Source organism: Grampus griseus (genome assembly GCF_964374135.1).
Source record: "Grampus griseus genome assembly, chromosome: 9".
Taxonomy (NCBI): Eukaryota; Metazoa; Chordata; class Mammalia; order Artiodactyla; family Delphinidae; genus Grampus; species Grampus griseus.
In genome coordinates this window covers 75,735,347-75,762,395 of record NC_139003.1, presented here as the reverse complement: position 1 = coordinate 75,762,395, position 27,049 = coordinate 75,735,347, and the positions used below count along the sequence as shown (strand labels likewise).

Below are 27,049 nucleotides of genomic sequence, written 5' to 3'. Positions count from 1 at the left end.
TGATTGTTTTGTGATTATGTAAGAGAATGTCTTCTTCTCAGAAAATATATTCTGCTTTGCAGTACACCTGAAACTAACACAAACTGTAAATCAACTATACTCCAATAAATATAAATAAGTTAGAATTTATAACAAAATTTTTAAAGGCCAAAAAAATATCCCCTAGGCCATTACTGTTCTCCATGTCCCCAGAAGCTTCTTAGAGACTAACCCACTTTCCCCTTCAGATATTCCAACAATTAAGAAAACTCAACCGCCTTTGATGAATTTAATTACTGTCCTAAGATTTCTTGTGATCCTGAACACAAGGTTATTAATAATTGCTATATGGAATATTTTTGACCAAACTCAGTAAGTCCTCCCAGTGGTTTGGATGACTATTTTCCAGTGACCTAGTGGGTTATGAAAAGCTTAGTTGGAACAGAGGAGAGTGTTGTCTAGCTTCTTTGGCTTTTATCATCTTGAATACTTTTGTTAAAACCGCCCAAGGTTTTGAATGCATTATCCAGATGCATTGCAATTCTATAGTCTTTTTACCAAAATTGGATTCTCATGCAAATTTGTTAACAACCAAAACAAAACAAAACAATTTCAAAGGCCTAATTGGTATCCAGCTTCCCACTTTGGAGAACATGGCTCTTCCCACTTACCATGCCCTCTGTGGGGTCATAGAGCCTCTGTATCAGCTGGACCACCGTGCTTTTCCCACAGCCGCTGTTCCCAACCAGGGCCACCATCTGACCGCTCTCTACCTTCAAGTTGAGGGCCTTTAAGATCTATGAGGAAAAAGAGAGAAAAAGAACACACTTCACAACAAAAGCCTAAAAGGGGAGTAATCTGATTCAATTTTAAATTTGGAAAAAAGTACCAAATAAGGGAATATAATCTCAAAAGGAAAAAAGCACATACATATCAAAATAATAGAGACTATGGATTCTTTAAGATGATTAAACAATCAGTCTGAATTAGGAATTCCTATAAATATTACTTACAATACCTTGACATCAGGTCGAGCTGGATAACAGAAATGAACGTCTTTGAACTCCAAATTCCCTTTGATGTTATCTGGTTTGTGTCCTCTCTCTGAAAAACTGTCAATTTTAGGATTCTAAATAAAACAAAATTCAATGACTATTCCATCATAGGACAAACAATTGCATTTTTAAGGAATATGCTTCAGCAAATTCCAAAAATAGGACCCAGAATGGCAACTCAAGTTGAAGACGGTGTGTGTTTAAGGAAATATTCCTTCTCAGAAAATAGGCTTTTCTTGAAAAGTACATAAAGGATATATTCATTTCATTTTATATGATATTTCCCTTTAAGTTTCTGGCATATCCTCATAAATTTTCTAAATGGTCAAACATGCACATTCCTACAGCTGCAATGACAAAAACATACTACCATGGATATATCCAGGTATTTCAGCATTTAGTGACAATTAGCTTATTCCTAAACAACAAATGTAATGGACTGGGTTGAGAAGACTGAACAATTGGTTAGAGCCAAGTTATTTAGGAACGATGTAAATTTTGTATATATGCAGAAGCTGAACAATTTTCTCATGACTTAGATTAATGAAGTAGGAATTGCTTGGATTAAACAATCACATTTCAGTTACCTAGTTTGCATTTTCTCTGTGTAAATGCAGTGACGTACTTATGTCAAAATGATCTTCTTTATTTCACTGCAGTCAGTACAACTTATGCAATATAGTTGATTCAAAATTATATCATATGCGCAGTGATCTTTTTTTTTTTTTTTTGACAGGGGGCAACCCACAGCAAAGCATACTATCAATTTTGGTCCCACCAGTAACTTTTCCATCCACTCATCCTGTATACAAATCATAATATTCTTAGTCTGGCTACAAAATGAAAGAGAAAAGGAGGAAAACTAGGAAGACAAACATCTTTGCTTTGAACTCTAATAATAACACACTAGTGCAGATGTACTTTCCCAAAATGAGATCAGTGCTATTTGATTATTTAAAGATAAACTTTCAGAAATATTAGTAAGAGGCATTTGATTTCATTCATTACTAAAGAGAGGTTGTTCACTTGGCAAAACTTTCATACGACATTTAACCGAAAGCCAGATTTAATTAGCCAGACCTCAAATAATTTTTTGGCATTAAAATAATAAATGACTCACATTATCAATAATAGCAAAGATTGCATATGCTGCTCCTCTTGCATTGGCAAAAGCATCAATACAGGGAGCAGCCTGTCCAACGCTGAAGGCTCCGATCATGATTGAGAAAAAGACCTGAGCAAAAAGAACACAAGGAAAAGTTATAAGTCCTATTCTGGAGTCCACCATCATCTCAAATATGAGTTGTTTGGAATATACACTACCCAAAGGATCGCAATTAGGTTTATCCCTTTAAAATTTTTTTGGCAAAAGAGCAAAATTTAGAAGGTTACTATAGCATTTTATTGCATGAACAGGTTTCTTCAATCTCAAAAATATTTTTTTTGAAAAAAATATATATTTTTTGTCTAGCTAGCCAAACTATCTGTTGCTCTTCTCCTGAACTTAGACAAAGTCAGAAAGATTTTTCAAACCTACTTCCTTGATTCTGAAGCTATTGCCACCAGAGGAAAACATTTTCCATCAGTATTATTTTTCAGTCCTATATGATTTTCTCTAACTATTCATGGAATTACACAGAATGTTCAAGATAAAACAGATTTTGGCCGCATGAAATTTTCCTTAAAAAGTACTATGTTATGTATTAATACATATTTTGGTAAGACTTTTAATATAAAAAATAATAGTTCACACATTATAAAACACTAAATCACACCTGTGTGCAATGATTAATATACAATTATTCTGTACTACAGCACACAAACTTAACACATTTGCCTTTATATTTTTTTCACTAGGAAAATAAATTGATATAGAAAAGTCAACACTATAGCTTCAGGAATCCAGATTATCAACAAATGTTAACTGAAGAAAACATAAATGAAGAGAAATTACTCCTTTATCTCTGGGCATGCTGAAACATCTACTTATAGTTTGTCTTTTCTCAGAAGACGGTAACAGTAACACTTCACATACCCAGAACTCAAATATCTCTCAAATATCTATGGGCTACCTGCAATACAGAGAAAGACCAGTAAGAGAGCAAAGCCGTCTCTACCAAAAGCAATGCTATGAAGTCAATGCACTAGAGTTCTCAGTCTTTATGCAGAGGGCATCGCTGGGCTCCCTGCATCACGGGCGTCACTCTGTAGCCCTACTCGGGAGAAGTCACTGTCTACGTACTACAAATGGGGAGACCAGGCCAGAGAGGGCACACTCATCACAAAGGGTGAATGGCAGAGTCAGGATTCAATCTCCTTTCTTCATAAAATTTAGCAAATGAGGAAGTAAAGAGAGGTGGAGAACTTCCGAGCTGACAACCAGAGAGGAGACCAAAAGGAGAAAAAACAGACTCAGCAATGACGGAAGCTCATCTAGCCAATCAGCCCTCAAAAGGTCAATGCAGTCTGAAGGTACTACCCTAGAGAACATTTTGAAATGATAAATTTTTATAATGTCCCTAAGCCATCATCAAGGAGTCCTCTGTTTAGAAAGATAGGGAAGTGCAGGTTTTAAAACATGGCTAGTTGAATGGTTACGTGTTGCCCTGACCGTCACTGACATGGAAAGAAGGTCACAATACGTTGCTAGTTTATAAAACGTTTACAAAAAGGTATGCATAATACAATCCCAGTTTTGAAAGGAAACAAAATCCACATACAGAAAAGAATCCGGAAGATATACACCAAAAGTTATCATTAAGTATATATGGATTATTAGATCACAAGTAATTCTAAGTAATTTCTAATTTTTAAAATTCTTCTAATTCTTTGTATAACTAGTATATATTTTTATAATCAAAAAACGAAGATATTTTCATTTTGTAAAAGAAAAAGAAACTAAAATAACTTTTCATCTTGTATTTGGATAGCTGATGTTTTATATCACGTAAATTTAACATTCTCTCATAGTATGACCTACGTATAATAATGTTTACTTTCTTATATAATGAAACTCAAAGGCAGAATGAGGGTGGCGCCACTACATATTTGTTCATTCATAAATTCATTCCATTTTTCAAAATTTATATGCTCCATGTGTTTCTCGATTGGTCTATCTACATGTTATGCCCTGTGTATTCTACAAGGTCAGCTCTACCCACAGGACAGAGCAAAGGTTTACAGAATGAAAAAAGCCTATAACCATGGCTCATCCTTCAAAAAGGAGGAGAATGAAAGAAAAGAAAAGGTAGGTGGATAAACAACATTTTCAGATTCTTCATAAATATTAGGAAAACAACTTACTGTCATTGCATTTCCAACAGTGTATTCTTTTGCTATAATTAGAGTGGACGCATACCAGAAGGCCAGCGCATATGATGCATATATTAACAGGAAGGCAATGCCCATGGAAATGTTCGCCGAAATAGCTTTTTTAATTCCAATCTTTTTGGCATTTTCTAGATGTTTCTGATACCTACCAGAAAATAAGGGGAAAACATAATAAGAAAACAATCCATAATCTGAGCCATATTCACCTCCTTGATAGTTGGAGGTTTAAGGCACAAAGCCATAAAAGAAAGCCCTGGTGAGACCCAGCTTCCTGGGAACTCAACCAATTCAGGATCGGCCAGGACTAGAACCCATCTGAGCCTTTTCTTTACTGGCCTGGACCCATCTCCCTTGGTCCCTACCAGTCCTACCAGTGTTCCCATAGCTGTTCCAGGATTGAACTCCCATCCCTGGGAGAACATCACCATCCCTTCATGGCCAGCATCACAAGTCAAGGCAAAGGTGGAAGAAGAGAAACCAAGCGAAGCCAACCAGGAATGACGCCAAAATGTAAATACTATTTGGGACTCTTCAAACAGATTCTTAACACAGGCAAATTTGTCTTCTCCAGAGAATAACCTCCTTCCACAGCCCCACTGGGTGAGGGACAGGAATTTTACACGTTTGCGTACTTATACTTGGGCTTTTGCTTTGGTTTGGTTTTTGTTTTGTTTTGGTTTTGATCAGGCTGACCTTCAACTGTCAAGCCTGGGTACAAGGTTATAAACTGGTCACCGCTTATGGGATACAGGCTCCTACTCAACTTTTCTAGATTTTAGTTTCATCACTTGTAAAATAGAGTTACTCTTTTTTTAATAGAAGTATAGTTGATTTACAATGTTGTGTCAGTTTCAGGTGTACAGCAAAGTGATTCAGTTATACATATGTATATATATTCTTTTTCAGATTCTTTACCTTATGGATTATTACAAGATATTGAGTATAGTTCCCTGTGTTATACAGTAGGTCCTTGTTGGTTATCTATTTTATATATAGTAGTATGTATATGTTATTCCTAAACTCCTAATTTATCCCTCCCTTCCCTTTCGCCTTTGTTAACCATAAGCTTGTTTTCTATATCTGTGAGTCTCTTTCTCTTTTGTAAATAAGTTCATGTGTATCATTTTTTTAAAATCCACATATTATCGCTATCATATGATGTTTGTCTTTCACTGTCTGGCTTACTTCACTTAGGATGATAAGCTCTAGGTCGTTCCATGTTGCTGCAAATGGTATTATAAAATGGAGTTACTAATGCCTACCTTGCAAGACAATTATGAGGTTGACAGATAATGATAGAACGTTGTTAGTACAGTGCTGGCGTATAGCTGGAAAAACCTGATAATTCCTATTCCTATTACTATTGTTTTAGAATTTAATGTCTTCCTAAATATCGCTCATTCTATTATTGTCATATTTTTGAATATTAGTTAAAATTCATATTACTGCCTTCTAGGATTTGACATAAAGGTATAAATGTCTAGAATGGTTCTGTCAAATAACAATATTTTTTCCATCAATTTCAGTTAAGCCTTCCATGCTAGATGCAAAGAGTCTATAAATTTTGATCTTGGCTCCCTAAAATCAGAAAAAAAAAAATCCACTGATATACAGTGAGACTTTAGAGAAAATACCACATACACTAGAGCGTTTCTATTTCTAACAAAAGACAAACAACATCATATCTTTTTCAGTTTAACCAAATAAGATGTTGAGAATTTCTTCATTTTTTTAAAATGTACGTTGCCACCAAAAATTATGTCTTTCAATTACTTAAAGCACCCTACTCTCCAGTGCTGTTTCCTCAGTGTTGGATGATGCATACATTTAGCTGAGCTGCGTCCCTGGGGAGACAGCCAGCTCGCCATGCCCAGCACTGTGCTTAGTCCCAGGTGGCCCAGTTGCAAGGTGTGGGCACGTCAGCCCCAACGTGACACGGGCTCCAGGGACAATGGTGGACATGCTGTAATTACCTTCGCTGAGGCGGCTCGCTTACTGCTGCTAATGGAGAGGCACTGATTACACTCATCCTGAGGTGTGTGGGCTACTGTGTACAGAAAGCAGCAGTGAGAGAGAAAAAGGAAGAGTTAGAGAACCAGGTATAGGCTGGCTTTGAAGAGGGCTTAAGGAACAGAAAAATAGAAAATGAAAAAGAGGGGAGTAGGGAACCTTTGCTTTTAAGGCTGGAGAATTGCCAGAGAATTTCTCTTTCAAAGAGTTGTGGGTGGGGCTTCCCTGGTGGCGCAGTGGTTGAGAGTCTGCCTGCCGATGCAGGGGACACGGGTTCGTGTCCCGGTCCGGGACGATCCCACATGCCACGGAGCGGCTGGGCCCGTGAGCCATGGACGCTGAGCCTGCGCGTCCGGAGCCTGTGATCCGCAATGGGAGAGGCCGCAACAGTGAGAGGCCCGTGTACCGCTAAAAAAAAAAAGAGTTGTGGGTATCAGGAGTCCCATAGGATGGCAAAAGAAAATACTTCACATGGAGTCATACTTCAGCGATATTAGGGAATGTTATTATTTAAAGAAAACTGGTTGGGGCATTTAAGTAGAGCTGAGTAGCCTTTATTAGGGGGCTTTGTTCTGGCATATAGGTTTTCGCCTATCAAGTTCCTCTAGAGCAGGGGTACTCCACCTGGAATCCCCGGTTAAGGAACTTGAATGCGAAAAAATTTACATATTTAATTTCACTAACCTCTAACCGGAATTTAGCATTTCCTTCAATTCTCAAGGCAGGCAACAAACTGCTGTATGGTTAGCAGTAACTGTGCCTGTGTTGCCAAAAGAAATCCTAGATCATTTTCATACCACTCTTCTAATTATTACAGATATCTTAAAGTATCTTTTACCTGCAACCCCACTTTGAATTACAGTAAATAGTTGACCCGTATTTAGTTCTTAGTATTTAATAGGTTAAGAATAGAGATATGTAATTACCACATGACACTTTTAAAATGTTTTGATAACTGTACTTCACTATAATTGGTTTCCTTTGTAATCCTACATATTTTGTGTTATGCATTTAAAATCATTATTTTAAGAAGGGAGTCCATAGGTTTCATCAGACTGCCAAAGAAGTCCATGGAACATAAAAAGGTCAGAACCCCGCTGTAAAGTCTGACATCAAACTCTAGCCATCAGTAAAGGGTGCCTATATTTTGTGGGTGAGGGGTTAATATTAGGTAAAGGAAAGCAGTAGACACATATCACAAAAGAATAAGTAACAAAATGTAAAAGTGGGTTCTTTGAACTAGTGGACAAAAAACCTTTCTGACCTTTTCAGCTCTCTGTTCTGGCCCCCAAAAGCTATCACAGTCTTGATGGCCCCTAGAGCCTCTTCTGCCACAGCGCCTGCTTTTGCATATGCAGCTAGTTCTTTGTCACTAAATGCTGAGAGAATCTGGAAAAGAGAGAAACATTCACGCCTTTTGTATGGGGAAAAATGTTAAGAGACAGTCCGATCAACTCTTTCACTTACTTTTTCTTCCCAAACCCTGTCCTTTATCAAACATAGTAGATACGAAGCAAACCACACTCACTGTACCCGATCCAACGGCTGCTTCCACTCCCTACAAGGGGTGGATTTGATCCGCCCTGGTGATATGCTCCCCAAGAGGAGTCCTAAGCAGCTTTCGGCAGGAAAGCGCCCTTTGCAGGAAAGAGCTCTCTGCAGGAGGCCCCTTGGTCTTGTCGCTAACCTTAAACCAGGCGCCCCCGTGCTCTACTCACCTCTGGCCCTAGCACACCTTTCAGATCTTTTGATCACGCAATACTTTGTGTAACTTGTTGGTTCTTTCCATAGATCAAAGATGTAGAAATGCAGAATAAGTAATTAACAGATGACCAGATCTTTTCCCTAGCTTCCCCTTCAATAATCTCGTGAACAAAACTGTGTGAACAAGATAGCATCTAAAGAAAGATCACAAGAGGTCAACAAGCCCACACACAAGCCTGCACGCAATGGAGGAGGGTGATGATTCTGACCCCCTATCTCAACAATTAACTGAGGTTACTTCCCCTTTTCCATTGAAAAGCTTTCATGACTGAACAGAATCTTCAGGGACGGTTTTTGGGGGACACCAAGTCCACCATCTCCCCAGACTGCCAGCATTCCGATTAAAAGTAACTTTCCTTTCTACCAACTTTTGCAAGTATTGATTGTTTTTAAGCAGCGAGCAGCCGGACTTGATTCGGTAACAGAGTCAGCAAAAGGAAATCCACACATAGTTCTCTAGATAGTGTTTTTTGGGAATAGTGTGGAGTTCTGTATCTACTACCATTTGTTCTCTGTTAATTGCAAAATAAACTAAAATAAAACCTTACTACTTGGAAAGGATTCACCATCCTTTTTTTTTATTGTGTCACGATTTTTAATCGCTTTGAAAACCATACTTCCAGGCCTACTCACGGGTATTCTACTGAATAAGATGGCTAAACAAGATGTTGCAGGAGAACAGTAAAGGAAGAATCGAAACAAAAGAGATGCCAGAGTCTACTAAGTAAATCATCAACCCCAGAATGAGCAAAAATTGCCAGTAAAGTTTCTCAACTCTGGAGTGTTGGTTGAAATAGAACAGGTTTTGTGGATTTTACTGCAAGGCAAAATTGTCAGAGTGCCATTTAACTGTCACAGGTAACAATTCAAAATAAATAGGACAAATCTAAACTTATTTAAATGTTTTATATTCATGCAATAGTTTGAAGGAACGTCATATTTTTAAATTATGTTTCCTGAAATAAGGACATGACCATTTATGTAATTTAAATTAGTACGCCAGAAGATCTACCTAAAGTAGTAACAATTCCAAAAACAAAATGTAACTGAGGTAATAACTGTGACATTTTGCATCACATTAAAAACAATCTTCCTTATTAGAGCACCAGATTAACAACATGGTCCTGGATGTGGTTTCAAATGACATTTAACATGGATCTGCACAAGTACCAGAATCCTGCATGTTGAGAATAACTCTGTCTGCGTGGGTTGACACACACGGAGATGCCCACGTTTCACATACCTTTGCCCAAACAGCTGTAGAGAGTCCCAGGATAGGGCTGATGGCCATTATCACAAGGGTGAGCTTCCATCCTCTGAGAAACCCCACTATGAATCCTGCAAAAAACGTGGCTATTGCTTGAAAGAACATTCCAACCTTGTCACCAATTCCTTCACTGATTTTGGAGATGTCACTAAAAAAGATCACACCTAAGTGGTTACAGGCAGGAGGTCTTCAGTCAGAAAGGTGAAGCAGACATCTAACAAACACAGAGACAGGCAACACTGGTTCAGACTCCTGCAAGCCTCTTTCACAGTCTTAGCCTCTTGAATGACATTTTTCCCCACCTAAATACTGTACAAAGGAAGAAATTCAGGATTAGTTCACGCTTCTAAGAAGTTAATAGGATTAAAAGTTGATGCTATTCAATTAGTTAATCCTGTTAGAGAAACATTAGCATTTTGAACCTATGAGTCAATTTGTTTAAAGGCAGGAGCTAGGGGGCTTCCCTGGTGGCGCAGTGGTTGGGGGTCCGCCTGCCGATGCGGGGGATGCGGGTTCGTGCCCCAGTCCGGGGGGATCTCGCATGCCGCGGAGCGGTTGGGCCCGTGGGCCATGCCCGCTGGGCCTGCGTGTCCGGAGCCTGTGCTCCGCGGCAGGAGGGGCCACGGCGGTGGGAGGCCCCCGTGCCGCAAAAAAAAAAAAAAAAAAAAAAAAAGTAAAAGCAGGAGCTAGGAAGGGCATTGCAACAGGAATAGGGAAGGGCTCCTTGCTTCTACCCTTGATATTTTCAACGCACTCTATTCTCAATACAGCAGCCAGTGTGATCCTTTGAAAATGGAAATCTGAACATGCTACTCCTCAGATCAAAAATGCCCAGTGGCAAAGCTGAGGCCAGCCAGGCCCTACATGCTCTGATTCTCCCTTCTCTTGGACCTCATATGCTCACTACCCTCTTGCCAGGACCTCCAGTCAGGAAAAGCTTATCATCTATGTCCCCCTGCTGGAACGTAAGCAACAAGAGGAAGATCTTTGTCTCATTCATTGGTATATCACAAACATCTAGAACACTGTTTGGCACATAATAGGCCCTCAAGGGCTTCCCTGGTGGCGTAGTGGTTGAGAGTCCACCTGCCGATGCAGGGGACACGGGTTCGTGCCCTGGTCCAGGAAGATCCCACATGCCGCGGAGCGGCTGGGCCCGTGGGCCATGGCCGCTGAGCCTGCGCATCCGGAGCCTGTGCTCCGCAACGGGAGAGGCCACAACAGTGAGAGGCCCGCGTACCGCAAAAAAAAGAAAAAAAAAAATAGACCCTCAAATATTTGTTGAATAAGTGAAGAGTCAATAAGTACTAAGATAAGTCTCTTTGTGAATTTATTCAATCATTGATTCACTCATTCATCCATCTTGAGGGTCATCTTAATATCTGTCAGGCCTGTGATAAATATCTGTTTGTCTCCATGAGAGATAAACAAGTAAAGGATGTAAGCTCATTCCTCAAATACGCCTACTACATAACTAAGGCAAAAAAATCTAACAGATAAGGAAAATACACCGCGGCATAGGCTGTAATTTCTAAAGATGGCTATCAGATGATCTATTCCCAATACACACCAAATGCTTAATCTAGGAAAAAAAATTTTTTTCATTTAAAATCTTCCTTGGACATATTTTCACATACTTAGCAGTTAATTTCTTTATGAAAGTGTGGTGTTAACAGTATACTTACTCTGTTAGCCGAGTATTGAGTTCAGTGGTGTCATTGATGTCAAACCAGCCTATTTCCTGTCGTAGAATAGCATGAAAAAACTCTTGCCTAATTTTCTTAATCTGTCGGCCAGCTGCCAAAGTCCAAAATGAAACTTGTATATAGGCAGCAACAAGAACTCCAGCACCTAATCCTGAATAATAATATGCATATCTGGAAAATAATTCAAAAGTTTCTTTTAAATATAGTCTTTATCTCTTTGGGGAGAAATATTCAGAAATGGGAATTAGTCAATTTACAGACAGATCACAAAGACCGTGTAGGACATTGTAACAAACACACATTAATTTTTTTCTCTTTTCTTAAATTATAAGAGGATAATGGCAAATCTATCCACTTGAATGATCAGCCAAAGGTAAAATAAAGTTTTGTGGTTAACTGCAAAAATATAATGGTGCTCATGAACCATTTTTAAACTGATATTGACAGTCTGTAAACACAATTTGCCTCTTTCATAATTCATATTCTAGACTTGCATATCTTACTGTACTTAAAAAGTACACCACATTGCAAATACAGGACTAAACAGACCGAGCATGCAAAATGGTTCTTAGTATAAGTTTTCCCGTATTGTTTACACAAAGAACAAAAAACCCTCTTCCTAATTGGCAGAAGTTGAAAGGTGTTTTAAAAATAGAACGCTAGGGGCTTCCCTGGTGGTGCAGTGGTTGAGAATCTGTCTGCTAATGCAGGGGACACGGGTTCGAGCCCTGGTCTGGGAGGACCCCACATGCCGCGGAGCGACTGGGCCCGTGAGCCACAACTACTGCGCCTGTGTGTGTCTGGAGCCTGTGCCCCGCAACAAGAGAGGCCGCAATAGTGAGAGGCCCGCGCACCGCGATGAAGAGTGGCCCCCACTTGCCACAACTAGAGAAAGCCCTCGCACAGAAACGAAGACCCAACACAGCCAAAATAAATAAATTAATTAATAAACTCCTACCCCCAACATAAATAAAAAAATTAAAAAAATAAAAATAGAACGCTAAAATGTCATGAATTCAAACCAATTTGGAGTGAAGTCTTCACTAAATTAGAGGAAAGTTAGTATCTTTATTTTTTTTAATTTAATTAATTTATTTTTAGTTTTTTGGGCATGCCCCGCAGCATGTGGCATCTTAGTTCCTCTACCAGGGATGGAAATTGTGCCCCCTGCGTTGGAAGCGCAGAGTCTTAACCACAGGACCATGAGATAAGTCCCAAAAGTTACTATCTTTAAAAGTAATAAATTCAATTTCAATACTCTCAAATATATTTTCTACATCATTTTACAAACTGCTTCCAGATGGAAGCTTTTCAGGCCTGCTATGGCAAACAGACAGTACTCATTTACGTCAGCAGCCTTAGTTGATAAGTAAACATACAAACGATATGTGACAGGCTTTTGGGATTTCTACGAAGAAGGCTGAATGAGGGGAAAAATGCCATAAATGACATTACTGGATCAACGGACAAAACTGGAATACAGATGATAGATTGGATCAAAGTATTGTATCAATATTAAATGTACTGAGGTTGATAGCTGTACTGTGGTTGTAAAGAGAATGTCCTATTCTTAGGAACCATGCTGAAGAATTTATGAGTAAAAGGTCATACTCTGTGCAGTTTATTTAAATGGCAGGGGAGGGGGAATAAATGAAAACAATAGGTTAAAGTGTCTAACAAAAGGTAAAGCGTATATAGGGACTCTTTGTACATTCTTAAAACTATTCGTAAGTTTGAAATTATTTTCAAATAAAATGTTTTTAAAAGTACACCACAAAGAAGTACATATGTATATATGCATATATTAGCCAATTACCTAGTCATTTCTTCTTCCAGAATTCTGGCTGGATTTAGCATTAACAAGGAAAAATTCACTAAATAAAAACAAAACAAAACAAAAATAAGACATTTTTGAAAGGCACTGCCAGGTTTTAAAAATCTTTTTTCTCTTTCCTTTTCACTCTCAAGTCACTCTTTTCATTTGACTCATGTAAAGGGCCCAAGGGTTTAGGTGCATTTAGGGTCCAGTTGGGGGAAGTTAAGCCCTCCCAGGTTCAGCCCCCTTCCTAGAGGTCTTGGGCCTTGAAGCAGAGCAGCTTCCTAAGGCAGCAGAGAGGAGCTGACGAAGGGCATACAGAAGGCAGAGGGGGAAAAGAGAAATGGTCCACATAGAAAACACAAGATTTAAGGGGCACTTTTTTTCTTAGTGGCGCAAAGCACTTTCCACATACTTGCTTCTTTTGATTTTACTTTACTATATGTGTGTGTTTTCCCTTACATGCTTCCTCACGACGTAAGTAATAGAAAGGCTGAATTACATTCATTGCAAAGGAAGAAAAGTTAAAGAAAAGAAAAGATAGCTGAGTTGCTCAAAGACAAGTCAGTACTCGGTCACCATCCTGCATTCCCTGTCCTGGTATTTTTAAAGCAGTATTAACTGGAAGGAAATTGTCTTTTAATTTGAACTAATTTGATAAAAATGTCAATGTGCCTTTTCTGGTTTACATGTTTTAGTAATAGCTAGGATTTATTGAGCATTTATTACATGCCAGGCATTGTTCTCAACACTTTACACGCATTACTTCGTTTAAGTTTCACAGCAACTCTATGAGGTAGGACTATTTCATAAATTCCCATTTTACAGATGAAGAAATTGAAGCACAGGGAGATAAAGTAACTTACCCAAAGTCACACAGCTAGCAAGTAGGCTGAGAGTCCTAACACTATACCATACAGCTCCTGACACTATACTACAGTGATTGATTCATGTGGTAATGACTCATTTTCACTTTTTCAAAAACACAAAGTGAAAAAATAAAAAGGAAGCAGCCCATATCTACTGCATTCACATAATCATAGGATAAAATGTCACCACAGCATTGATGAGAAAGCACACCAGGGTAGGCATTTCCCATTTACCATGATGCTAGCAGAGAAACTAGTCTTTGTACTAGCCTTATGTCATGTTTTCTGGGTGCTGTGTTACCATTCTTACATTCCTCCAAAGGAAAATAAGGTAGAAATTTATTTTAAACTACTGTCAGGATCAATTACCAGGCATGTGGCCCTGATGGTGGCATAATTTTCCCCTTAGGATTGTTCTTTCTACGGATGTTCATAGTGAAGTGTTTCTGCTTATTAATCTAGCTCTAGTTACTAGATCCTTGAGGAATCAGACCGTATTTTACTTCCGTTCTTATCCGTTCCGTTTTGCAAGCTCATTTCCTTTCTGAGTTCATAAATCTGACACCTTTGATATGCTACATTGGAACCGTGTTTCGAATTAGAGGCAGACAAGCTATCCTAAAGCTGTGGTATTTGTAGAAACCATTGTTCAAAACCACAGGCAACCTGCAGATATATGGGTACCTGGCTATTTTTTCCCCCTGAATGTAGAAATCAGGTGAAATCCTAGAATGAGTTTTACTCTCCTCCAACACCAATATTACAACTCAGATTGACCCTCCCTCCTAGGAAATAAGAATCTACAAACAGTCCAAGTTTGACCTGCTCCTTTCTCAGAGTCCCAGGCCAAGAATGGCAATCTAATTCTGGGTTAGTAACCGTAGGAGCCCCAAAGCCCTCAGGAAACCAAGAGTTTCTGCTGCCTGACCACAAAGGTGAGGCAAATGTGTGTTGATGTCTCGTTCCTGGAAGAGCCATGGAACGAAATCTGGAATTCTAGACCTGGAAATCTCATGGAATTAGTTCTGGAAAAGGCCTCGACCTGGTCTTCTCAGATGCTACCTATTAAGCTTCAGTCTCCTAAACAGTCTTTAAGTAGTTATGTGGTTGAATGCTTCACAACGCTGTCTGCCTGTTAGAATCCCGTGGGGAGCGTGAAAAAATATAGCTGCCCAGGCTCCATCCAACACCAGCTGAATCAGAACCTCTGGCTGAGTCTAGATCATAATTCTAAAAAGTGTCCCCAACTGATTCTAATGTTCCAGGATGGAGAACTCCTACTCTAGTCTGCCTGAATGCCTCCCATAACGAGGAAATGGGGAATTCTAGAAGCCGCCTATTCATTTTAGAGAGCTCCCATATAATTCATCCATTTCATAGATGGGGAAACAGAATCTTAGAGTGGTTGTTTCATATCCAAGTTCTTACAGCTAGTTTCCCCCCAATATTTATGTTCTAGACACTTGACATAAACTGTCTCATTTAATTCTATCAGTAAGTCTACCTTTCAAAGGTGAGAACAGTAGGGATTATAGAGGTTAAGTAATTTGCCCAAAGTCATAAGCTGGTAAGGGCCTAAATAATAAATGTATACCTTAAGGATTACATGGGGAGACATTACATGAGGTCCCTCTGAGTCTCAAAGTAAATCAATGTCTGCCTTACTTGATTCTGCCCAGGACTTCTTTTATTACACAGAAACACTCAGCACAGGACAGAGTTAGTGCATGTCCAGGCAGCTTTGGCAGTGTGGGTAATTAATTAAGGTAACTGGGACTCAAAACTGCCTTTTCCTCTCATCTATGTGGCAATGCAAGGGCACGCAGGGTATATTGATTTCTCCACAGAATCTCCTACATTACTACAGTCACATAGATTTGGCATAAGATATCAGGTTCCTAATACTCTGCAGAAAAACTGTTTCCTATGACTCCATTCTTAGGTTTGGATGAGGAATGTTTTATGCATAGTTTCTGCACAACTGAGTCAGACGGAACAACCTTGTCACAGAGCCTTTATTCTGTTGACAAGGATGGGCTCTGTTCACAGTAAGTCACCATCAGGCCCTCCTGTAATTAAACCTTTTTTTCTTCTAACATTCCCTTCTCATTTGGCTCCCATCTAGTCTAGCTGTCCAAGAATCCAACGATTCTAAAGAATAGACTAAATAACATCCTCTCTATGAGATGAGCTAGTGAGCTCAGCTAAGTACAGCTGAATACTCTATCTACTCTCAATCCCCAGGATTTTTGCTAAACTACAAATGTAAACATACCAATGAGTTCTCTGAGTATGAAATATAACAACTTCGTCTTCTCCAAAGAGGCACAGGAGTATTATTTGTACACACTACTAAAGAGCGGACATTGGAATTAATAACATTTGAGGTACTTCCCATTCCAAACCCTCCAGGACAGCTAATACGCCTAATGACAAATGCGGCTGTAGAGGACCAAGTGTCATTTAATTTGGAGGCCACTGAAACTAAGCTGGCAACTCGGGTGAGTTTATCACTCCAGGTATTACGGGTCTGTAAGTGAGCTCATGCCATGTCCCAGAGAGACCTTGAATTTAGCCCTGGGCACAGTACATGGCACCTGTCTGCCATTCCAGCTTCAAAGCGATACGGTTGCATCATTAGAAACACAGAAAAGACAAGCAAACTGCTCCAAATAAGAAAGTTGTGGAATTACTGTGGTGTTAGCAAAAACAAAAATAGGACGGATAAAACCGAACCAAATGCCAACTCCCCTGTGATAAGAGCACTGCATCAGATTTCTCAAAAAATTTAACTGTGATAATATACACAAAACCATCTTAACCATTTTAAGTGTATAGTTAAGCAGTGTTAAATATATTCACGCTGTTGTACAACCAACCTCCAGAACTTTGTCACCTTCCCCCAACTGAAACTATGCCCATTAAACAACAACTCCCCGTTTTCTCCTCCCCCAAGCCTGCTACCACTATCTTACTTTCTGTTTCTATGAATTTGGCTACTACAGACACCTCATCTAAGTGGAATGATACAATAATTGTCTTTTTGTGACAGGCTTTTTTCACTTAGCATAATGTCCTCAAGGGTCAACCATGTTGTAGCAGGTGTCTGAACTTCCTTATTAAGGCTGAATAATATTCCCTTGTATGTATATAACACATTTTGTTTATCCACTCATTCGTTAATCTGATTTTTTTAAATCCTGAGTTGAGACCCATTTTTTAGTGATGCGTTTGAATATAGGCATCATCCTACTGTATGTGTGTGTGTGTGTCTGATAGATATAGATCTTATAAGAAGTACAAGGAAAACAAATAGAAAATTCCTCATTTCCTTGAAGGCTTTTTAAACTATCCTATCTTACTCCAATTTTACCCTTATGGTGTTGAAGTTCTGGCCACTGGTCAAGCACAAGTAATCCATTTAAAACTTTCCCAAACACATTTTTTTAAAGGAGAAAGTTATTTACATTGGCAGTATAATGTATATGGTCATGGCTGGGATGGCAGAAAGACCTGGGTTTGAATTCTGCCCTAATACTGTATAACTCTGGACAAGCCTCAGTGTCTTCATGTGTCACAGAAAATAATATTACCTACTGTGTGGGACGGTTCTTGGAGGCTTAAGTGAAATAAGACCTAGCACACGATATACACAATGAAAGGTTACTATTATTGGTGTTATTTTTATTATAAAGAGGTTCTTCTCAGAGACAAGAGTACTGGAGAGTAAATAAACTATTTTTGTAGGAGCTTGATTTAACTTTTGAAGGATGCTTTTACTAGACTTCTAAAAGGCATTAATATTCATCAATATTTATGTAAAGTACAGCTTTTTTCCCCTGTTGTATAAATTAAGCAATCATGTTCTCTTAGGTAATTACAATTAAGCCCTACAATGCTAAGCAAATATGTAGTTCTCAATCAGTGAACACTGAAAACCCTTACTGAGTGTCATCTAAACTATAGAGTCCACTTTTTCTCAGTTATCTTTACTGTGAAAGCTGCCTTTCCTTTGTCAGTTGTTTTCCTTCTATTCCACCATCTGTGTGCCAGTAAAGCTTCACTCGGGCTTCTCCAGCCTAGTGCTCACAGGTCTCTTGGGAGGAACTGAGCTATCATGCTTCACAGAAAGCATGAACATCTTCCTTTCTATGTTAAATCTGGCTAATATGAAAATAACTTTGTGCATTGAAACCGCACTTCAGTGCTGCTGACACAGCCTCTCACATAGATGACATTAACTTACAGGACTCCTTTGGCTCTTCAGTAATTATAGTCCTTTGAGTGAGTTTCAAAGCACATCATTTTCACATTGAGTCCATTGACTCTTTAGTATGCTGTCAAGTAAACAAGTCAACCTTGTTGATCCAAAAATTAGAGACAGAAAGTGGGTCTAATTTTAGCAAAAAGGATGGGGGAAGATAAAAAAAGAAAACCAGAAACACCTACAAGCTGAGCATAGCTAAGAAGTACTTCCACGCAAACTGATATATTCTGAAGCTCATCAGTAATCACTGATGGGATGGACACTGCACAGACATACTCTGTTATAGTTCCACCATCCTCACGTAGACTGACTTCCTTACTTTATTTAAATGCAAAACTTTCTGGAGATGGGTGCTTCCTTATTCTATATTTAAAGTCAAATAGCATACACCTATTTGTTGAAATTTAAATGAGTATTTGAGGAAGTTTTCTGAGACTGTTACAACCCCTTCTGTGATATCTGGAGTCACCCAGATGTCCGAACCATGAAGCAAGTACAGGATGAATAGAAAAATCAATGTCTAATCTTCCACTCAGTTAAACATATATATAAAATACATATATATATATTTAAATAGAGAAATGCTTACCTGGAAAGGAGAAGTTTCCTCCAATATTAACAAATCTGTCAGTCATTTCTCCAAATACTATCATCATGAGGGGGAGACCTGACCCATGAGCTATGGCCATGATAGTGCCAAAGGACATAAATAATTTATCCTGCCAATCAGAATATCGAAACTAAAAAAAAAAAAAAAAAGAAAGAAAGAAAAGATAAGAATACTTAGCTTGTGTAACAGGATTTCTCTTTTTTCACAATGATATGTTCTTTGGATTTTTATTTAATGTCAGTACTTTTGTAACAGTTGCAAATAAAGGTATTAGGGAAGAAAGAATGTCAATCCAATCACTGACAGATTAATTTCATGATTCTATTTATTTTGTATTCTGTGAGGAAATCAATCTAACTCCATTTAATCACTATCTTATTTGGATAAGTGCAATATAATCAGAAGGGACGAAGGTTTGGTCCCATTAAGAAATATTGTTTGATTTTCTAGAGCTCCTGAGGTAGTGAATTAAGAGCAGCTAGGGGTAGACATCATTTACATACACACACATAGTATGTCCTTTAAAAAGACATTCAGGGCTTCCCCGGCGGCACAGTGGTTAAGAATCCACCTGCCAATGTAGGGGGCACGGGTTCAAGCCCCAGTCTGGGAAGATCCCACATGCCACGGAGCAACTAAGCCCGGGTGCCACAACTACTGAGCCCGCGTGCCACAACTACTGAGCCCGCGTGCCACAACTACTGAAGCCTGTGCTCAGCAACAAGGGAAGCCACCGCACTGAGAAGCCTGCACACAGCAACAAAGAGCAGCCCCCGCTCGCTGCAACTAGAGAAAGCCCACGCGCAGCAACGAAGACCCAACGCAGTCAAAAATAAATAAATAAAATTTAAAAAGAAAGACATTCAGAATAGTTCAAAGGGAGAATTATAAAGGGGTTGGGGGGAACAGATCCTCTGGGTTTTGAGGATAAGATCCCTTTAAGAGGTTTAAGTTCGCTTTTAGAAGGCAGCTCCACAGTGAAGTGCAACAAACATTAAGGAGTGCCTGAGTGTGTGCTTTAGGGAAGACTTGCTCATGGAGATGACGCTCATTGTAGAATCTTGAAAGGTAAGGGGGAATTAGCTGAAGAAGAAATGGCAAGTGCAGAGGAAGTGGAGGATGTTGAGGCTTAGAACAGCAGGGGGACTAGAAACCACACGGGCGCTCGGGTGACTCCACGCAGTGGAATTCCTGAGTGCACAGTACAAAGCGTGGAAGACGATACTAGAGAAAGGTCTAAAAGGCCTGGTGGGCCACACCAACAATCTTGGACTTAGTACCACCTACAGAGGAGAGGGGTGATACCAGTTGTTACAGTGAAGTGCACAACACCTAAGAACTAACCAGCCAATCAGTGTCATAATTCTCCAAAACACTTTGTCCCCCGCCATCTTTGTTAGTCCTCTCCAAATTCTCACTTTTTCTCACCATTTCTTTTTTCCTTTCTTTTTTTTTTTTTTTTTACATCTCTACCGGAGTACAATTGCCCCACAATGGTTTTCTCACCATTTCTGATTGACTGAACTATGGCTCTCTCTCTTTGTTCTTCTTTCCTCCTCTGCCTTCCGGACTACATCTTCCGTCTATAAGTTTTCTGTTTCAATACCTTCCTCTCTGTCCCTTGCATCCTTCCTGTCTTTTTAACCTTTCCTTCTGCCCATTTCCTTCACCTCACCCCCTTTGGGGGACAAGGATCGGTGACCCGAAGAATGGATGATGAGTCAGGCTTGGTGGAGTGGGACCCCTGAGGGTGCAGGCTGAGTCAGACGGGCTCCCTATGCAGGGGCACCCTGAGGTCAAAAGCACAAGGCGGGGAGTGAGGGGTGTGTGTGCAAGCTGTTCTCAAAGAGTTCCAGGGGTTCAGTCTGGGAGACCACGTTCCATCATCAAGCACGTAGGGCAAGCAAGAGTGCTGAAAGGGACAAGGGGTCAGAAGCCAGGTGGGGCCTGGAATGGAACAAGGGGAGCAGGTAAAGTCAAGGACAAGCGGGGAAGGGCCCCTAAAACTGCTACAAAAGGGACCAGTGTCCCCAAGGTTCGTTTTATGGCTCCTGCGGAAGGGAGATAGAGCCCTCGGGTCTATGGGCCACAGTTCAAGCACAGGAGCAGGTTGTCATATAATGTTCCTTCAGTGAACATTTATGTGAAATGGAGGAATGTTTTAAGTGCTTTTCATGGTACATTCGAAACTCATATAATGTAATATGTTAACTGTACCTCAATTTTAAAAGTTTTTCATATTAATTAAATAAAACATTGTCTCCAAGCTTCAATTTAAAACTCCATGAATTTCACAGCAGTACCCTAAGTAAACCTAGATCTGTTTTCAGATCAAAAAGAATGCATTCTAACTCCTATTAAAAAACACACTTTTGGGCTTCCCTGGTGGCGCAGTGGTTGAGAGTCTGCCTGCCGATGCAGGGGACACGGGTTCATGCCCCGGTCCGGGAGGATCCCACATGCCGCGGAGCGGCTGGGCCCGTGAGCCATGGCCGCTGAGCCTGCGCATCCAGAGCCTGTGTTATGCAACGGGAAAGGCCACAACAGTGAGAGGCCCACATACCGCAAAACAAAACAAAACAAAACAAACCCACAGTTTTGTCCTGAACCTCTAGCAGAACAACAGCAAAAATATCTATTCAGAGGGTGAAAAGATTACACTTACATTTAACTTAAGGTTAAACTTTTAGATTCAAATGATTGTTTCCACTTTAACGTTAGTGACATTTTGTTTTCTCTACGAGGCAGATTTAAAACTTGTGCACTGGATTTCCCTGGTGGCGCAGTGGTTAAGAATCCACCTGCCAATGCAGGGGACACGGGTTTGATCCCCGGTCTGGGAAGATCCCACATGCCACAGAGCAACTAAGCCTGTGCACCACAACTACTGAGCCTGCGCTCTAGAGCCCGCGAGTCACAAGTATTGAAGCTCGCGCGCCTAGAGCCTGTGCTCCGCAACAAGAGAAACCACCGCAGTGAGAAGCCCATGCACCGCAACGAAGAGTAGCCCCCGCTCACCACAACTAGAGAAAGCCCACGTGCAGCAACGAAGATCCAATGCAGCCAAAAATAAATAAAAATAAATGAATAAATAAAAATAAAACCTACGCATTAAAACCAGATTTAGTTTCACAAACAATTTATTCTCTAAAGTACTAAATTGAAAAAATGTTACCCTTACTGAGACTTTTAAACAAAAACATCACAAGCATAAGGGAGAAGAGGACGAACAGGGGCTTTATGGTGACATGAGACGAATGCAGCAATGCTCCAGAGTGTGGACATTTTGGTGTCCTCTCATCCCTTACTTAATAAGTTGGAGGTTTCAGCTGACATGCTGCTTAATACCAACTTCTCTGCTATCAAAAAATGGCCGTCATAGTTTGAAACACATCATATTCACCAACAGTGGGCAAACACTTCCATGGGTCCCCTCTCTTAAACATATTACAAATGAAAAACAGATTTGCCTTCTTCCAAAAGTATGTTGGCTTGCCTTGGACCAGCAGAAAACCACTGAGAATTGTTGTAAACATATCTGAGTCCATAACAGTAACTCCATATTTAATCAATTTTCCTGGAAGCCAACGTGAACATAATAAATTTCTTAATCTTTTACAATTTTCTGTAGTTAACAATCTCTTTATATGCAAGCTTATTTTAAACTAAATTCGGGTTTTTTTGTGAAACAAGTGCTGAGATGCATTTTCCTGAAATTGGTTCGTTTGTATGCTGCTACGAACACAAGTCCTATTTTCAATTTCCCAGTACACCAGTTAGCTCTGGTTAGCCAATCCAGGACAGCACAGGTGCAGCAGGGAAAACCTATTGCTGCCTGTAGACAGTCTTAAAGTACTGCTATAACTACGGATCCGAGACATCAAATTTAAATGAAGGCAGGAATTATTCATATTTAATATTTCACAGCTTACCAATGTTAATGGTCCAATCAAATTTACTTTCTTCGTTTTCTCCTTATCTTGTTTGCTGTAAAAAAATATAATTGACTGAATTTAAAAACTGTTACAAAATATTTCAATTGAATATAAATTTGAGTAGTTGTATTCAATATTATATATATATTTAACATCTTTATTGGAGTATAATTGCTTTACAATGTTGTGTTAGTTTCTGCTGTATAACAAAGTGAATCAGTTATACATATACATATATCCCCATATCTCCTCGCTCTTGCGTCTCCCTCCCACCCTCCCTATCCCACCCCTCTAGGTGGTCACAAGGCACCGAGCTGATCTCCCTGTGCTATACGGCTGCTTCCCACTCGCTATCTATTTTACATTTTGTAGTGTATATATGTCAGTGCCACTCTCTCACTTTGTCCCAGCCTCCTCTCCCCGCCGCTCCCACGTCTTCAAGTCCATTCTCTACATCTGCGTCTTTATTCCTGTCCTGCCCCTAGGTTCATTAGAACCATTTTTTTTTTTTAGATTCCATATATATGCGTCAGCATATGGTATTTGTTTTTCTCTTTCTGACTTACTTCACGCTATAAGACAGACTCTAGGTCCATCCACCTCACTAGAAATAACTCAATTTTGTTTCTTTTTATGGCTCATATTCCATTGTATATATGCGCCACACCTTCTTTATCCATTCATCTGTCAATGGACACTTAGGTTGCTTCCATGTCCTGGCTATTGTAAATAGTGCGGCAGTGAACATTGTGGTACATGTCTCTTTTTGAATTATGGTTTTCTCAGGGTATCAACATTATACTTTCAAATATAAAATAGTGATGTCCACAAATTGTCGAAATTATCCAGTTTCGACTGCAAGGCAATCACCAAGTGCAAAGGTAACCATCCAAGTTACTATAGGAATCTCTGGATAACCGGGAGACGGTCACCTGTCTTGCAGAGCTCACACACAGGGGGAAGATGACTATGTTAACAGTGTCCTCCAGATCAATTAATCCTTCACTTGCTAAAATCATACATATTGATCTAAAATTAGTAAAGGCTGGGACTTCCCTGGTGGCGCAGTGGTTAAGAATCCGCCTGCCAACGCAGGGGACACGGGTTTGAGCCCTGGTCACGAAAGATCCCACATGATGTGGAGCAACTAAGCCCGTGCACCACAACTACTGAGCCTGAGCTCTAGAGCCCGCGAGCCTCAACTACCGAGCCCGTGTGCCACAACTATTGAAGCCCATGCACCTAGAGTCCATGCTCCACAACAAGAGAAGCCACCGCGATGAGAAGCCTGCGCACAGCAGCAAAGAGTAGCCTCCGCTTGCTGCAACTAGAGAAAGCCTGCGTGCAGCAACGAAGACCCAACGCAGCCAGATATAAATAAAATTAAATTTTAAAATTTATATTAAATAAATAAATAATAAAATAAAATTAGTAAAGGCCACCCTTCTGAATGATTACAGGGAGTGGTGTCAGGAAATCCCGTCAACTCTGCATTCAAAATACATCTAGAATTCAACCACTGCTCACCAATTTTATGGCTATCCCAATAGCCAGGAGAACTCCTGCCTTGTTTCTCCACTTCCACTTATGCCCACTTTAGTCTTTCCTCAACACAGTAGTCAGAGTAGTCATTTAAAAACTCAAGTCATGTGGTTGCCAAGAGTTGTGGGGAGAGGGATGGATTGGGAGTTTGTGGTTAGCAGACGCAAACTATTACATACAGGATGGATAAACAACAAGGTCCTACTGTATAGCACAGGGAACTATATTCAATATCCTGTGATAAACCATAATGGAAAAGAATAAAAAAAGAATGCATATATATGCATAACTGAATCACTTTGCTGTATAGCAGAAATTAATACAACATTGTAAATCAACTATTCGTCAATAACGCAGATTTTTAAAAAACTCTCAATTCGTATCATGCTACTCCTCTGCTCAAAGACTTACAATGGCTTCCACTTTTCTCAGAGTAAAAGCCAAATCCTTACGTTAGCCTCTAGGGCCCCACGTGATGTTTCCTTGTCACCTCTCTGACCACAGTGCCCGTTCCCACTGCTGCTTGCTCTGCTCCAGCCACCCTGGTGTCTCTGCTGTCGCTGTTCTGTGAACCTTCCAGACATGCTCCCATCGCAGGGTCTTTACTGCCTGTGCCAGGAATGGTCTCCCTCCGATGCTACACACTTCTCTCATTTCTTTCAAGTTCTTGCTCCGATACTGCCTTCTCAGTAAGACCTCCCTTAACCACCCTACTTAAAATTGCAAACGACTTCCTTTTTGCACTCCTGATTTCTTTAGCCTTGATTAATGCTTTTCCATAGCATTCATTACCTTCTAACATTTGCTGTAGTTTACATATTCAGCATACGTATTATTTATATCTATCTTCCATACAATACATGAAAACTCTAGGAGAGCTGACTTTTTTTTAAACCTAAAAGGAATTTATTTAGCTTAAATGTCCAGGTAGGTGACAAAGTTTTACTCATAGGACTCGATCCCAAATTATCTAGAACATTCGCTAAAATCAAAGGACAGACATCTGCAATGAAATATGTTCAAAACAATGTGCCATAGGCAATAACGGCATGATTGCAACAAGCATGTAACTAACTCTCAATGTGCCCTAGATAACTGAAGTGAGCTGAACTTCCTTTAATGTACGAGCTTTAGTCTGCTTTTTATAAAAATTTGTCTCCTTACACTTCATTTCATAATCTTACAGTTTCAACTTATTCTTAGCTTTTTCTATTTCTCTTTTGAACTGTCTTCTTTCCAACACAAGGCTGTGAGCTCCACTTCTGAGGACTTCCTTGGGTTCTGTCACTGCATCTTTTGCAGGAAACCCCCTCTGTACACTCATCAAATGTTCAGCCAGTGCAATACATAAATAGCCTTCTTCCAGAAAATGGCATCTATTTATAGTTTCACAGTCAATCCCAGTCTAAACTGTCAGCTGACGAAACCCACATTTTTCTAGTAGAAAGAATATCGATTATTTTCTAGCAGAAATAATACCAATTTTATGTGGCACGCCAAACTTTCGATGAATAAATACCATGGTACGTAGAAGGAATAAGGCAAGATCACTGGATGAAGACGTTAACAGACAAAAATAATGCCTCAGTTGAACCACCAGATAGGCATGTTTTCCGTTGACTAATCAGGTCCCTTGCAGCTTGAGGACACACTACAGAACCTGATAAAATTTGTCCCTCGGGGTGATCACTGGATGACACAGTTCAATTAGTTCTGGGTGGCCTGGCATGAACTCAGAGACCACAGCAGCCTCGTAAACTGAAGCTGAAGGCGGAAGTGATTCACTATTCCCATGGTGAAAGGCGGACAATGACAACATGTCACTGACTGGTTTGCTTCTGCCCCTACTGAGGTCCGTGAAGTGTGGGCAACAAGGGCCTTTGGGAACCCGAGAGCCGTCACAGGAAGGAAGACGTTCAAGAAAGAGGTTTCCCCCTTGCATCTGAACAAAAATTTCTTTGGAAGCACAGGTTAGGACGAATGAGGCTGCTCCAGGTGCCCCTACCCCCTTCACCCCTCACCACCCACAGGGGAGAAAGATGGAAGAGCCTGGCGCTGGGAGGAGCGGGGTGGGATGGGTAAAATGAGGAAGAGGAATAACGAGGGGGAGGAAGGAGGTTTCTGCTTCACTACGCTTGTTTAAAAAGCACAACCGTCAATGACACGTCTGATGCTCTGCAAGCATAAAAGATCAGATGATGTTTATGAAAGTTTTTCGGAAAAGTTTTGAGTTACATAACGCAAGGAGTGTTATGCCACACATATTCAGCGAATCACCCTGCCCAAAGAGAAGCGGGCACTTTTAAACACATCCTCTTCCTCCTGAGCCTGCTGCAAAAGAAGCCTCAGTGACATTCCTTGGGTAAGGTCAGAACCTCAGACAAGACTCTACGGAAGCTCCAAAACAAAGGCCAAAGGCATCATCAGATTTTCTCAGCTTCTTCCCTCAGCCAGGTTTGGCCCTGCTGATTCACGTGTCGCGGAAAAGAGGCGGCTGCGGGTCATGTACCTGTTGCTGCTGCCACGTTCAAATTCGTCCTCCGTATTCTTGGGGATCCGGACTGTTGCGAGCCTTCCCGCCTCTAGATCCATCTCAGCCTAGGGAGAAACCACAGTCTCAGGTCCAAGAACACCCACCCACTGCGGGGAGGTCGACCAGCCTCCTCGCAGACCCTGCTCGAGGGATCGGGACCGGTTGACAGGTCGCGGGGCGCGGGGACGCCGCGTGGAGGTCGCGCTGCCGCCGCCCGGAGCCCACTGTCGCCGGAGTCCCCCGGTCGGAGCCGGCGCGCCCAAGCTCCCCTCACCTGGGACCTCGCGCGTCTCTGGCCGAGCTGCTGGGCGCACCAGGGCTGCGGCCGCGGGGCCTGGACTTTGTTCCCGGCGGCCTCGCCCCCGC

The 27,049-nt window shown here is 40.6% G+C and overlaps 1 protein-coding gene across 1 annotated transcript in view; it reads right to left on the bottom strand.

Moving 5' to 3' along the window:
- The window catches only part of ABCB4 (ATP binding cassette subfamily B member 4), a 74,199-nt gene extending 47,414 nt beyond the window's left edge, over window positions 1-26,785 (bottom strand). Inside the window, exons 1-11 of the mRNA XM_082662566.1 lie at window positions 26,660-26,785; window positions 22,606-22,660; window positions 18,653-18,803; window positions 12,928-12,985; window positions 11,091-11,282; window positions 9,382-9,553; window positions 7,639-7,763; window positions 4,338-4,509; window positions 2,155-2,268; window positions 998-1,108; window positions 651-776 (exon numbers count right to left, since the gene is read on the bottom strand). Coding sequence (XP_082518692.1) covers window positions 651-776; window positions 998-1,108; window positions 2,155-2,268; window positions 4,338-4,509; window positions 7,639-7,763; window positions 9,382-9,553; window positions 11,091-11,282; window positions 12,928-12,985; window positions 18,653-18,803; window positions 22,606-22,660; window positions 26,660-26,742 — 1,359 coding nt within the window. The 5' untranslated portion in view covers window positions 26,743-26,785. The remainder of the gene's footprint in view (window positions 1-650; window positions 777-997; window positions 1,109-2,154; window positions 2,269-4,337; window positions 4,510-7,638; window positions 7,764-9,381; window positions 9,554-11,090; window positions 11,283-12,927; window positions 12,986-18,652; window positions 18,804-22,605; window positions 22,661-26,659) is intronic.
- Between the last annotated feature and the right edge of the window lie 264 nt (window positions 26,786-27,049).